The sequence below is a fragment of the Caenorhabditis remanei genome, chromosome I (assembly GCF_010183535.1).
Source record: "Caenorhabditis remanei strain PX506 chromosome I, whole genome shotgun sequence".
Lineage (NCBI taxonomy): Eukaryota > Metazoa > Nematoda > Chromadorea > Rhabditida > Rhabditidae > Caenorhabditis > Caenorhabditis remanei.
Window position 1 is genome coordinate 2,891,185 of NC_071328.1, and position 13,976 is coordinate 2,905,160.

Genomic DNA, 13,976 nt, shown 5'->3' on the forward strand with positions numbered 1-13,976 from the left:
TCACAGCATTGAGGCACCATTCATCCAGGATAGTACAAAGTCGGCGACGAACACGCAACAGTTGATGAATGCGAGAATCTGAAAATTTTAGGATCAGAAAACTAGAATTTGCGGAAGATTCTAGTAGAAAAAATGATATTTTTCAGCGCAAATCTGAACGATAGAAATAGTGATTCCGAGATTTTCGAAAAATTTCGAAACATCATAACTTTGCCAGATGCACACAATTCTTGATTATTTTTGTATTTTCATATTCAGCTCGTTGTGACGCTTTGAATGAGTATAATCATGCCTAGGTTTGGAGCGAATAGGATCCTGCAACGAAATGGGGCAACTGGGTTACTGTAGTTTTCGCAGCGAGACCCGAATCGCTTCAAACATAGGCATGATTATACTTATTCGAAGCGTTTTAGCCTTCTGAATTTGAAAATACTAAAATAATTGAAATTTGTGTGAATCTGGCAAAGTTATTTCGAAAATCTCAAAATCACTATTTCTACTCTAACGCGTTCAGAAAAATATACCAAAATGTAGATCTCGGCGAGATCTATGTCACTGACCTATTCCGGGACGTAGAACTCGACGATATCTACATTTTGGTATATTTTTGAGCCCATAAAATTGAGTTTTAAGCAAGTTACGGCCCGGTTTGTATGAATGCTTTAAAAGGCGATTACCTTTAATATGGAACCTTTTTCGAATTTCGTTCGAAAAAATGGGGAAATTCCCATTATGACACTCAAAACCCTCAAAAACCGCCAAAAAAACTTCCAAACCCAAAATTTCAAAGAGCGGCATAATAAACACAAAGAGCGGCATAATAAACACAAAGAGCGGCATAATAAACACGACATTTTAAATTCCAAAGATTTTCGAAACGATCCGAATAAAAAGTTCGGAGATTTTCCGCATTTTCGCAAAAATTTGAAAAAATGACTGTTATTTCTGAAATCAACGCATTTTCCATATTTTCCTTAGGTATATTCCTCAAAAACCTTTGACTGTGAAACCTACAAAAAATTGTTCTTAAAAATTATTTTTTCAGAACTGAACTTCCGACCGGGCCAGCCCGTTGCAAGTCTGATTTCCATACTTGTCAACGGGCCGAAACGGGCCGACACGGGCCACCTCGTAACTCGCGTCAAAATGAATATAATGAGCTCAAAAATATACCAAAATGTAGATCTCGACGAGTTCTATGCCCGTGACCTACTACGGGCCGGATGGCTAGTCGTTAATATGTTCCGCGGGCCGGGCTAGAATGGTTTTTTGGTAATTTTCGCGTTTTTTGGCACTTTTTCCCGGCCCGAGGCATATTAACGAATAGTCATCCGGCCCGTAGTAGGTCACGGGCAAGGCTGTTGAAAATCGCGGCCGGCCGCGGCTTTTTTCTTAAAAATCTTAAAAAGCCGCGGCCGGCTTTCTAGCATATCAACTGAAAACATGACTAGATATGCTTTTGACTTATTGGTACAAATCTGACAACCAGGGTTCGACCCCACCTCGTGGCAAAACTTTTTTTTTGTTTTTGACATTTTGATACCAATCTGACAACCGGAGTTCAATCCCCACGCGTGCCAAAACTTTTTATTTTTTGTTTTTGACATTTTGGTACCAATCTGACAACCGGGGTTCAATTCCCACGCGTGCCAAAACTTTTTTGTTTTTTGTTTTTGACATTTTGGTACCATTCTGAAACCATTTCAGAACAAAAAAAAACATTTTTAGATTACAAGTGTCTCTTTTCAGAACAGTCCTTCTCCGAAAAAGCAACTTTGGTCTTCAGATTTCTACCAAAAACCAAAAATGAAATGAAAAACAGCTTTGACACCAGTGGGGTCGAACCATGATTATCAGATTGGTACCAAAATGTCAAAAACAAAAAACAAAAAAGTTTTGGCACGAGTGGGGATTGATCCCCGGTTGTCAGATTGGTACCAAAATGTTAAAAACAAAAAACTTTTGCCACGAGGGGGGGTCGAACCCTGGTTGTCAGATTTGTACCAGAAAACAAAAAACCAGCAAAACTTTTTTCGAAAACGACAAAGTTTTGCAACTTTGAAAAAAAAGCCGCGGCTTTTTCATTTTTTTCTTTTCGCGGCCGGGCGAGGCCGCGGCCCTACCTCGGCCGGCCGCGGCCGGCCGTGCGACAGCCTTGGTCACGGGCATAGAACTCGTCAAGATCTACATTTTGGTATATTTTTCAGCTCATAATATTCATTTTGACGCGAGTTACGAGCCGGCCCGTGTCGGCCCGTTGGCAAGTATGCTGATTTCTACTATACTCTCCCAGTCAAAACTCACACAAGCAATGATCCATTCGGCACGATTGCAGACGAGATTGATTCTCGGACCATTCGGCGGGTAGCACGCTGCGAAGTACGCTTCCACGAAACCAGCAACTAACCAGAAGAAACATCCAGCAGCCGTAAGGAGACCGTCCTAAATTGATAATTAGAGAGGGACTAGAAACCGCTAGTAGGGAAAGTTAGTCCCCCAGTCAACCAGACTCACAACTTTCTTCCAAATGTGCAAATTGCTTGCAAAACACGAAGTAATGCCGAGAACCAGTGAGAAAAACGAAAACGACACCGAGATGCCCAATACCAACCCTTGCCACTCGGTATTCGTTCTTATCACAAAATCGTGGAATGAGTTCCCTTTCATCGGTCCTAACACTAGTCCGATGACTGCTACTCCGAGAATCTGAAATTAGTCGATGGCCTAGAAAACCCACGGCCATCTAATCCACTTACCACTTGAACTGCTTTGGCTGCAAGTCTCGCATATAATGGATAATTCCTATTGTTCAATGCGTTCTTCGGATGCATTGTTGATGGAGGATACGTTGTGTATGAGGGCGCGTAGAACGGTCGTAACCGTCGTAGTGTCATCGTTTGCGGTTGGGCTTGTTGCTGAAAATTTTATGTGATTATGGTGAAAGCGTGTTTTATATGAATATCCCTGTTTGGGAGTTCGCAGCGGAAAGCAGTTTCACCGCAGCTTACAAGTCTGTTTTTGACACGAAGCTACCGTATTTCACGTTTTTCAACTGTGAGGCCATCACTGTGTTCTCAGAGCTGCTATTTTGTGTGCAGAGCTTAAGGCCGGCTCGTAACTCGCTTTAACCTGAATATTATGAGCTGAAAAATATACCAAAATGTATATCTCGTCGAGTTCTTTGCCTGTGACCTACTACGGGCCGGATCATTCGACCCACAGTAGGCTCAAGGCATTAAACTCGCCGAGATCTACATTTTAGTATATTTTTCAACTCATTATATTGCATTTTGAGCGAGTTACGATTTCGGCCCAATTCGTTAGTACAGTGCGCGTCATAAAGATAGCCCCCCCCCCCCCTCTGATTATGTAGGTTCTGGCTCAGCCATAAGTTTTCATGAAAAATGGGTAACAGCATTCGATTCCTCGGGCGAAATAACCTCTGAGTGCAAAGTTTCATGATTCTCCTCCAAAAACTACGGATACACCATCGAAAAATCGAAAAATAAGCCGCGTCATAAAGATAGCCCCCCTTGAGAATTTTCAATTTATCGATCAATTTTCTCCGTTTTTGCACACAAAAACGTTGTCAATCAATAAAATTAGCGTTTTTACTGATGTTTTCTTGTTTTTCTTCATATTTTTCTATTAAAAATTCTACTTTGAAAAGCCAGTTTAGGCTAAAAAGTCGAAAAATAGGGATTTTTCAGGAAAACTACCGTAACCGTAGGTCGTAGGTCGGTTAAGTAGAGGGAGCAATATTTTCGTATAGTAATTTACTTTCTTCGGTACTAGTCTGACTGTTTGGTTGCACTTTTGACTGGAATGAAGGGGATCTGAATGCTCAGAGGTGTTCCTAATGTGAATGGTATTCACTTCGGGGACAGTTTTGAGCTTCTTCTTGATGAAAAAATCTTGAAATCAGTTTTTGAAGCATCGCATTTTTGAGAATGACTTTAAAAGACTTTTGTAATGCCAGTAAGACCTTTCCGAAAGATCTTGACAGATTACACTTAAGTAATAGCTGTCGAAATCATAGTCATGTTTTTTTCACCTAGAGCATTGTGTTCTCGAGTCAATAGAAGATTCAAAAGTTTTATAATTATCTGAAATGGGTCTGAAACCTTGAAACAATACCAATATTTGTTGTTTCTTATTACACAGTTGTATTATCAGGCTAAGACTCACAAAATCCGGTGTAATTCCAGTGAACAGGGAATTCAGGGCACATTCTCATAATTCGAATGGCTAGTACTTATCACTAATCGGTCAAAGTATTTCAGTTATGTTAAGATAATGACAAAATGGATGATTCTACTAATTCTCTCAAACATTCTTCCCTGAAAACTGATTTTCAAGACTTTTTCATCGAGAAGAATCTCAAAACTGTCCCTCGAAGTGAATATCATTCACATTAGGAACACCTCTGAGCATTCAGAGCCCCTGTATTCCGGTCAATAGTGCAACCAAACAGTCAGACTAGTACCAAAGGAAGTAAATTACTATACGAAAATATTGCTCCCTCTACTTAACCGACCTACGACCTACGGTTACGGTAGTTTTCCTGAAAAATCCCTATTTTTCGACTTTTTAGCCTAAACTGGCTCTTCAAAGTAGAATTTTTAATAGAAAAATATGAAGAAAAACAAGAAAACATCAGTAAAAACGCTAATTTTATTGATTGACAACGTTTTTGTGTGCAAAAACGGAGAAAATTGATCGATAAATTGAAAATTCTCAAGGGGGGCTATCTTTATGACGCGGCTTAATTTTCGATTTTTCGATGGTGTATCCGTAGTTTTTGGAGGAGAATCATGAAACTCTGCACCCAGGGGTTATTTTGGACGAGAAATCAAATGACGTTATCCATTTTTCATGAAAACTTATGGCTGAGCCAGAACCTACATAATCAGAGGGGGGCTATCTTTATGACGCGCACTGTATACCAGAAATGATAAAGTTTCTAAATATCACAGGGTCTCGGGATGAGTAGTGAAAATAAATGCGCTCCGCTGAAATCAGCTAAAATTTTAGCGCGAAATTCAAAATAAATTTTTTATTTTAAAATTTTATTTATTTATTTAATAGAATTGATCTTGAAAATATGCGAGACAGTTGAAACACTGGCCAAAAATGCGGAACGGACATAAATCGGCTCAAAAAGTGGTCGAGTAAGCTGCGTATCAAAACGTAATGCTTAAAGTCGAATTGAAAAAAATTAAAATTTGAATTTACCGCCAATGCCTAGTGGGCGCATACGATATCAGTACTCACCCCTAGACCCTGTGAAATATCCATACTTGTCAAGACTCAGCTTCAAAAAATGACATTTTTTTCCAATTTTTGTTGAAGTTTTTTCATTTTTTTATAAAAATGTGACCATTTCTGATGATATTTGAGAATTGGTTCTAATTCTGAATGATAGTCGAAAATTTGACTTTTTCGCAAAAAATATTGAAAAACTTTGAAATTTGAATTTTGGCGCCAAAACACCCGGGCCTTGATAAGTATGTAAATATCTCAGTTTCTAGGTATAATGCTTCAAAACGGCCCGGAAGCGTTTGAAAATTCCTCATTATCAAAATCGCTCTGCTTTCAAACTGAAAATGTGGAATTGCAACAAAAAAAACTGCCGAATTTGACCGAGGAATCCGAAGGACTAGACAGTTTTGAAATGGTTCATTCCGAGTCATCTCGAAACTGAGACGTTTTGAAACTACATGATTTCCAGTGCCGAATCGTTCGGAATTCATAATGGACACAGTTTAGAATCATTCCGAATTTGAGGATTCGAGGAGTTCGGTTTCAAAACGCCGCGGTTGCGAAATGCCTTTGTTTCAAACCGGAAGTGCCGGAAGTTCGAACCCCGCGATATTGAATAGGTATTTGTCAGTGAATGTCCGTGGCATACTACGGATAGGAAGTCTATTTGTAAATGTGCCGCGGACCGTGAAAAAGTGCCAAAAAACGCGAAAATGGTTTTAAAAAGCCATTTCAGTTCGGCCCTAACGATTAGAGAACGATTCCGGCCCGTAGTAGGTCACGGACATAGCACTCGTCGAGATCTATATTTTGGTATATTTTTCAGCTCATAATGTTGAGTTCAAAGCGAGCAACGCAGGAAAAGTTGCGGCGCGTCAAAGGTGCGCCAGGGTATGCTTCAAAGTTCAAATAAAGTTTTGAATTCGCCCCCTTTTTCCTTTTTCCCTGTAACTCACCCTCGGATGTCCCACTTCTCCATAATAATTCCTAGAATACGGTGTGAATCCTCCTCCTCCTCCGCCATCTCCTCCCATTCCACCACCTCCAAAATCCGTTTCCTGATACCTCGGCATCGGCGGTTCTCGTTTCTTTCGATACATTGGTAATGGCTTTTTCGCCGGTCCCGAGTACGCCTTATACGCTCTTCGATCAAACGCCTCGGCGGACACTCCACGTCCGCCCCGCCTACTTTCCGCTCCCAACGTTCCCATCGTCGGCGCCGTTGATCTCGGTCGCGACGGCGCCGTTCGAGACCGTCTGGGTGGAGATGGCGCCGGTTGAGGGTAGGGACGATAGGCGCCCGATGCGCCTGGGTATGGACCGTACGCACCGGGATAGGCGGACGGTTGTTGATAGTTGTAGTGCGAGTAGTTTGGATAGCCGTAGTACGGATATTGATGTTGTTGAGGGTGTTGTTGTTGACTCGTATCTCCGTATGTCGGGTCTGAAAGAAAATGATGGCCTAGGAAACCACTATGACTGTATTATCGACAATCGATTTACGGCGTAAATCGACACAAACACGCTCCACTAGACTCGAGAACATGCGATACGTTATAGGTGTTTTTGAGATCGCTGAAAAACTTTTGCGCCAAAATTTGGCACTCCACCGTACAAAAGTCAGTAGGGATTATTGGAATTCAAAAAAGTACGGTAGAGCGTACTTGATACTGTGTTTCGGCTTGTCATTTTTGGAAACCAGAAATCAGAAAAATAATCTCTTTGTGATACACAACGTAATTCAAGTTTTTGAAATTTGAGTTTGTTCACTGAAAAATGTTGAAAAATGGCGATTTTTAAAGGCTCACAACTCCCTAATCCACTATTTCCACTGCATCAAATTTATGCTTATTGTGTAGATCAAATTGAGGGCTGCATTTTTGTAGTTGGCAACTTTTTGATAGCTATTCACGCTTTCGAGATATACGCCTTCAAAGTTGGGCACCTCGGGAACGACAGGGAGGGAGACGCAGAGAAGCAAAACGCCCTCCTCGTTTTGCACGCTCTCTCGCCCCTCGTTGCAGGCGGCTAGCTTCAAACTTTGAGCGTCTGTATCTCGAAAGCGTGAATAGCTATCGAAAAGTTGTCAACTACAAAAATGGAGATCTAGGTTTGATCTACACAGTGAGTGTCAATTTGAATATGTGGAAATAGCGGTTTGTATTGTTATGAGTCTTCTAAAATAAGCATGTTTTAGTGAAAAATGAAAAACTGCCAAAAACGGTAATCTGATTTTTTGTTCCAAAATGCACAAGCCATGTCACCTACGTTCTACCGTACTTTTTCCAGTAATCCCTACTGGCTTTTGTACAGTGCCAAATTTTGGCGCGAAAACTTTTCAGCGATCTCAAAAACCATTAAACTACGTATCGCATGTGCTCGAGTCCAGTAGAGCACGTTTGCACACTACCACCATCCAACTCACCTATATAACCATTCTGACCATACGGCTCGTGTAGGTACGCCGGATTGTACACACCGCCCATGTAGTAGGCACCGTTGATTGGGTGCCCCAACGGTTCCTGAAAATTTATGTTTTTGGTGATAAAATTTAACTGCGTATCAAGTCGGTCGCTACTCAGCGAATTGTAAAAAGTGTAGTAAAGTCCCTTTTCCCTCGAACCACCGCGGCTGATCGTGTATGCAAATACAAGCATTTCACGTAACATAGTGGAACAATGAGATAGAGAGAGCTCTCAATGCAAGACTACTGATAAATCTTCTATTTGCATACCGAAATCGGTATAAAGCTCTTTACTTAATGAGATTGATGGATGTAAGAGGGGTATATGTAATAGTTGTTTGGTAAGTGTAAATATAGTTTGAAACAAGAAAACGGTATGTAGAAGGAATTGATGAAAACTATTGGGGAAAGTTTCAGAAATAAGATAACTTTGTTAATAAGAGCTGTGCGGAAGTAAAGACGGAAGTGAAAATATTTCCGGCAGTATGAAACTTAATGCAAAGTTAATTAGTTGTTTCGAAGGTATAACTACCATTCGAGCTTTCGACATTTTACTTATCTGGTCCCTGTGGGTCTGAAAAAGCAACTGAATTTGACAAACGGAAGTCGGAAGTGGAGACTTTTTCAGGTCCACTGGTAGCAGATAAGTAAAACTTTGGGATTTTTATACTCAAAAGGTAGTTATACCATCAATACAACAAACGGTATCCTCACCTTCTAGTACGTCAAGCAAAACCTCTTAAAGGCGCGACAGTAAAGTATAAAAAAATTTGCTGGCACAATATCGGTGCATTGTTCGAAATTTTTAGCAATTGCCGATCTTTTGTTACATTTTGTACATTGTTATAATCATACTTGCAAACCGGGCCGAAACGGGCTGAAACGAGCCGACGCATATCTCACTTAAAACTCAATATTATGAGCTGAAAAATATACCAAAATGTAGATCTCGACGAGTTCTATCTCCGTGACCCACTAGCTAGAAAAACGCGGTTCTGCAATTGCGCTTTAATGAGATGGAGTCTGCAAATGAAAAGTTTGAATAGGCCAGTGACAAAGAACTCGTCGAGATCTACATTTTAGTATATTTTCAAGCTCATAAAACTCAGTTTGAAGCGAGTTATGTGCCGGTCCGTGTCGGCCCGTTTCCGCCCGGTTTGCAAGTATGGTTATAATTGGGAATACATTCCTAAGACTGCAAGACACTCTAAAAGTTGACAAACTTCATTAAAGGTGAAGTTAACAAAAAGATATGACCGTTTTCACAGTTAAACTTCAAAATGTATAGAACTCCTCCTACGCTGGATAAAAGTTAAACTTGTGCCTAATAGACTCGAAAAACACTAACTGTAGAAAGTTTGCAATGTTTTAATGAAACAATTGTCTCAGAAACTATATTTTACCAAAAAATGTTGTTGAAAATTTGAACTCGCGCCGAATAAACAGAGTCCGAAAAAGACAGCAGAAAGACCTAATAGGAAAACAGTCCTGAGATACAAAGGAAGTTGTCAACTTCAAAGTGAAAACTCTGGTTCAATCTTCAAGACACAAAAAAAATAGTTGGAAAGTTCGGGAAATTTATATAATTGTAGAAATACTAAGGTAATAACTTTGATTGAAATGGCTACGGAGCATAAATAGAACGGAGCAGAGGAGCCTGTGTTGTTGGGAATTGACCTCTTAAACGAAAAAATTGCAAAAAATTATAAAAGAATGAACGGCACGGTATTTAAATCCTTATGAAAGTTCTAAGGATTATAAAAACTATAGATCAGTATCAATTAGTGACCGGAAAAAGAAATCACAAGCATGATTATTTGTCTAAAGAATTAATAAACTTACATAAAATATTGAAAATTCTATGATTTCTATCCTAAAATCTTCAGTTTTTGTACATAAACTGTACATAATTTCAGGCAATCTATCTTAAAACACTCATAACAAAAAACAAAAGCAAATTTCAGCTATTTTGATGAGTTGAGCATCTACAGTAGGATAATTGAATCTAATTAACAAAAAAGAGCCCCCCCCCCAAGCACGAATTAACCTAATTCTCTCTTTACTCTCTCTCGAAACATTTCGTGTAAATTAATGTGTGAGTGAGAGAATAGAGATGGAAGATGCGGAAGATGGCTCAATACGGAACGAGAGAGAGAAAGCAGAACCAGTTTCTTGTTCAGTGGGCTCAATTGTCAAATAGAGAAGAGATTCACTTGAACAGTCGGGCGGACGGAGGGGGGGGGGGGGGAAACAACACAAGGAACGGCGTGGGAAAAAGAACAAAAACGTATGTGTTAAAATAAAAACTCCTATGTTTTCAAACCAGATGATCTACCATCGAGCCGGGTAACTCGCTTAAAACGCAATATAATAATATTATGAGCTGAAAAATATACCAAAATGTAGATCTTTCTATGTCACTGATATATGTACTTTGGGGTAAATGGAGGACTGTGTATGTGCGGTTTAGAACTACTTGCTCTAACATGCCTTTTTCAATGGCTCAATTACTCAAAAACTACAAAAATGTGTCTGGAAATACATTATACCGTAAAAACTGTATTATAACGCTTAAATTTTCAACTACCTTCCAGATATCACTCTCATTCTAATCAGAATCATGTATAGATGGGGTGCCGTTATAATAGAGATGTCGTTCTATTACAGGTTCCGTTATAATACAGTTTTTACGGTAGTTTGAAAAAAAAACTGTTTCAAAAACTTCGACTGAATATTAGCAATATTTAGACGCCCGGGTTGGTTACCGATCAGCCCGGATTCAAAAAGTGTGCACAATTTTTTCACAACATTTTTTGAAATTTTCATCCAAAAGAGATGAAATCCTTTGTACATTCAACTTTTAATCAAAATTTGAAAGCATAACTCAAAATTTTCAACTATTCTACTGAAAACCGGGCCGGTAGAAATTCTCAAATCGCGCCGGGTAGCCCGGCCGTAAGCATGGAAAACAGCTTTTCTAGTTCATTAGCCAACTGACTGTCTATTTTCAGTCTCAAAGTATACATGTGTCTGGAAAATACTTGCGAACCGGGCCAGCTTGTAACTCGCTTCAAACTTAATATTATGAGCTGAAAAATATACCAAAATGTAGATCACGACGAGTTCTATGTCCGTGACCTACTACGAGCCGGATGGCTATTCGTTAATGTGCCGCGGGCCGGGAAAAAGTGTCAAAAACCGCGAAATTGAGTTTGACGCGAGTTACGAGCCGGCCCGTGCCGGCCCGTTTCGGCCCGGTTTGCAAGTATCTTATAATCCAAATAATCAAGTTAGAAAAGCAGTTCTTAAAATTGCGCTCTAATGAGAAAGGAGTTTGTAAATGAAACAGGATCAAAACGAAAGCTTGAACACCAAAATGTAAAATTAGAAAATGGCAGTGACATAGAACTCGTCGAGATCTGTATTTTGGTGTATATTTCAGCTCTTAAGATTGAGTTTCAAGCGAGTTACGATTTCCGAAAAAAAAACGAGAAGTTAGATGTAAGCGTCATTGTAACTGAAAAAAATACAGTGGCCAACCATAATATTACGTTTCCAGCGATTTTACATTAAGCGTTTAAAATTGTGTTAGCGCGATTTCGAAAAACGCGTCAAAAAGCGCGCCAGATAAAAATAATACAAAAGGGTTGGCAAATTATCATAAAAGAAGCAAAAGAAAACGATTTTTGCGGGAGAAAGCACTCGAAGAGCATGATTTGGAAGAAGGGGGGAAGGGGTGGGTAAAGTTCGGCTTGTAGTCAGTCAAGTATGTCGTCAGGAGACACGGGGGGTACTCACAGGCAAATATTCAAATCTCGCAACAAGACTTGTACTGTTGCGAAAAGAAAGAGCACCTAGGAGGAGCAGTGAGCACACACAAACATAACAAATCGAAAGAGGAACTTTTTGAATGGATAATGAAATGGGGCGGAACGGGCGGTCCTAATTTTTGGTTTAAAATGTTCAAATATTGCTTGAGATTTTTTTTTTCCGAAAACGCGCTCCACTGGACTTTAAGGATTTTTGAAATTGCTGAAAATTTTCGAGCCAAATTTGACACTCCACTGGACAAAGGTCAGTAGGAACTACCGGATTTCAAAAAAGTACGATGGAGCGTATAAAAATGTCTGTCTGTGTGACGACTTATCCATTTTGACACCAAAATCGGCCCTTTTTGCATTATTTTCCCTAAAATTTCTATTTTTAAAAGCTCATAACCATACAATCTGATATTACCACATTTTTAAATTTACATTGATTGTGTAGATCAAACCTAGTTCTCCATTTTTGTAGTTGACAACTTTTTGATAGCTCCTCACTCTTTCGAGATACAGACGCTCAAAGTTTGAAGCTAGCCGCCAACCGAGAGGGGCGAGAGAGCGTGCAAAACGAGGAGGGCGTCTAGCTTCTCTGCGTCTCCCTCCCTCTCGTTCTCCAGACGCCCAACTTTGAAGGCGTATATCTTGAGAGCGTGAAGAGGTATCAAAAAATTTTTAACTACAAAAATGAAGATCTAGGTTTCATCTACACAACCAATACGATTTTGAGGCAGTGGGAAAAGTGGATTAGGGTGGTATGAGCCTTTGAAAAGCGGCATTTTTTCAGTGGAAATATCAAAGTTCTAAAAATTTTAAAAACAGATGTTTCTATTGTCCGGTAGAGCGCACTTGCTAGACCTCCAGACATATCTTATGTATATTCATCCTCTCCTGGGGTATATCCATAAGTGGATAAGCCTATCCCCATCCGTCTCCCATCTCATATTTCATTATCACATCTGCCGTCCGGTCCTTCAGAAGACGTTCCTTGGAATCTTTGTTTTGACGACTCGAATTGGCTCGTAAAACGCGAAACGGTAGTGTAAATTTACGGTGTCTTCTTTATATCACAGCATCGCGGCGCAAACAACACAATTAGTCGAAATTGTCCGAGACGGGACGGAGACAAAACTAATAAAGTTCCGAACGGAATTAATGGGGGATTAGCAACAAAAAAACGGAAGGAATTGGGATGTCTAATGTCTAACAGCTGATAGAGGGTGTGGATGAACGGTATGATGGATTTCAGTGGAAAATTTTGAGGAATGGCGATTTTGAAGGCTCGTAACACTCTAATCCACATTTCCCACTGCCTCAAATTTATGTTCATTGTGTAGATCACATTTAGGGCTACGTTTTTGTAGTTTGTAGTTTTTTGATAGCTATTCACACTTTCGAGATATGCATCTTTAAAGATTGAGAGGCGAGAGAGCGCGCGAAACGATGAGGGTGTCTCGCTTCTCTGCGTCTCTCCCCCTCTCTTCCTCGAGCCGTTCTCCAGGTACCTAACTTTGAGGGCGCGTATCTCAAAAGCGTGGATAGTTATCAAAAAGTTGACAACTACAAAAATGTAGCCCAATATTTGATCTACACAATGAATGTAAATTTGAAAATGTGGGAATACCGGATTGTCTTCTTATGAGCTTTTAAAAATTGACAATTTTGAGCTATTTCTACAGACAAACCGTCTCAAAACCTCAAAAAAGTAAAACAAACATACCCATTCAATTTTCATAATAACGTACATTAGTTGTTTGAACATGTTCTGACCAAAAAATAGCTCGAAAATAAAAATATAGAAAGAATGCCAAAAAAAAAATTTTTACGGGCGGTGTAATCCCACGGTGACCCCAGATCACAAACGACCCGCATTCAAAAGTGACGCAACATTCGAATTAGATTAGAGTTTACAGAAAGAGAGAGAGAGCGCAGAGAAGTCAGACTGTCTAACTTCTCTGCGTCTCTCCCCCCTCTCTCTCTCCCTCGCGTTCTCCAGGTACCTAACTTCAAAGGCGCATATCTCAAAAGCGTAAGTAGCTATCAAAAAGTTGTCAACTACAAAAATGGAGATCTAGGTTTGTTCTATACGGTAATTATAAAGTTGAATAGATTACAACAAGTTTTGGCACCAAGACGGGGTCTCAAACATCGTGGTTTTTTTTCTTTCCACACGTTGACCCAGAATCATTCTTTTTTTGAAGCTTCATATCTCAAAAACGTGAGAAGCTTTCAAAAAGTTGTCAACTACAAAAATGCAGATCTAAGTTTGATCTACAAGATAATTATAAAATTAAGTACTTTGCAGTACGTTCTAAGGACCGTAACAAGATCTCAAAGTTGTCATATTTTCAAATTTCTTCCTACCCCAAAACTCATATTCACTTAAAACGCTAAAAGTCTTTACAAACGAGGAAAATGAAAATACGGGAAAG

At 39.7% G+C, this 13,976-nt stretch overlaps 1 protein-coding gene across 1 annotated transcript; it reads right to left on the bottom strand.

The window, feature by feature from the left end:
- On the bottom strand, positions 1–7,748 carry GCK72_000393 (uncharacterized protein; the record flags this gene model as incomplete). Its single annotated transcript, XM_003095508.2, has 6 exons — positions 1–78; positions 2,305–2,442; positions 2,515–2,706; positions 2,757–2,915; positions 6,219–6,706; positions 7,688–7,748. The coding sequence occupies 6 exons, from the start codon at positions 7,746–7,748 to the stop codon at positions 1–3; spliced, it is 1,116 nt and encodes a 371-aa protein (XP_003095556.2).
- Between the last annotated feature and the right edge of the window lie 6,228 nt (positions 7,749–13,976).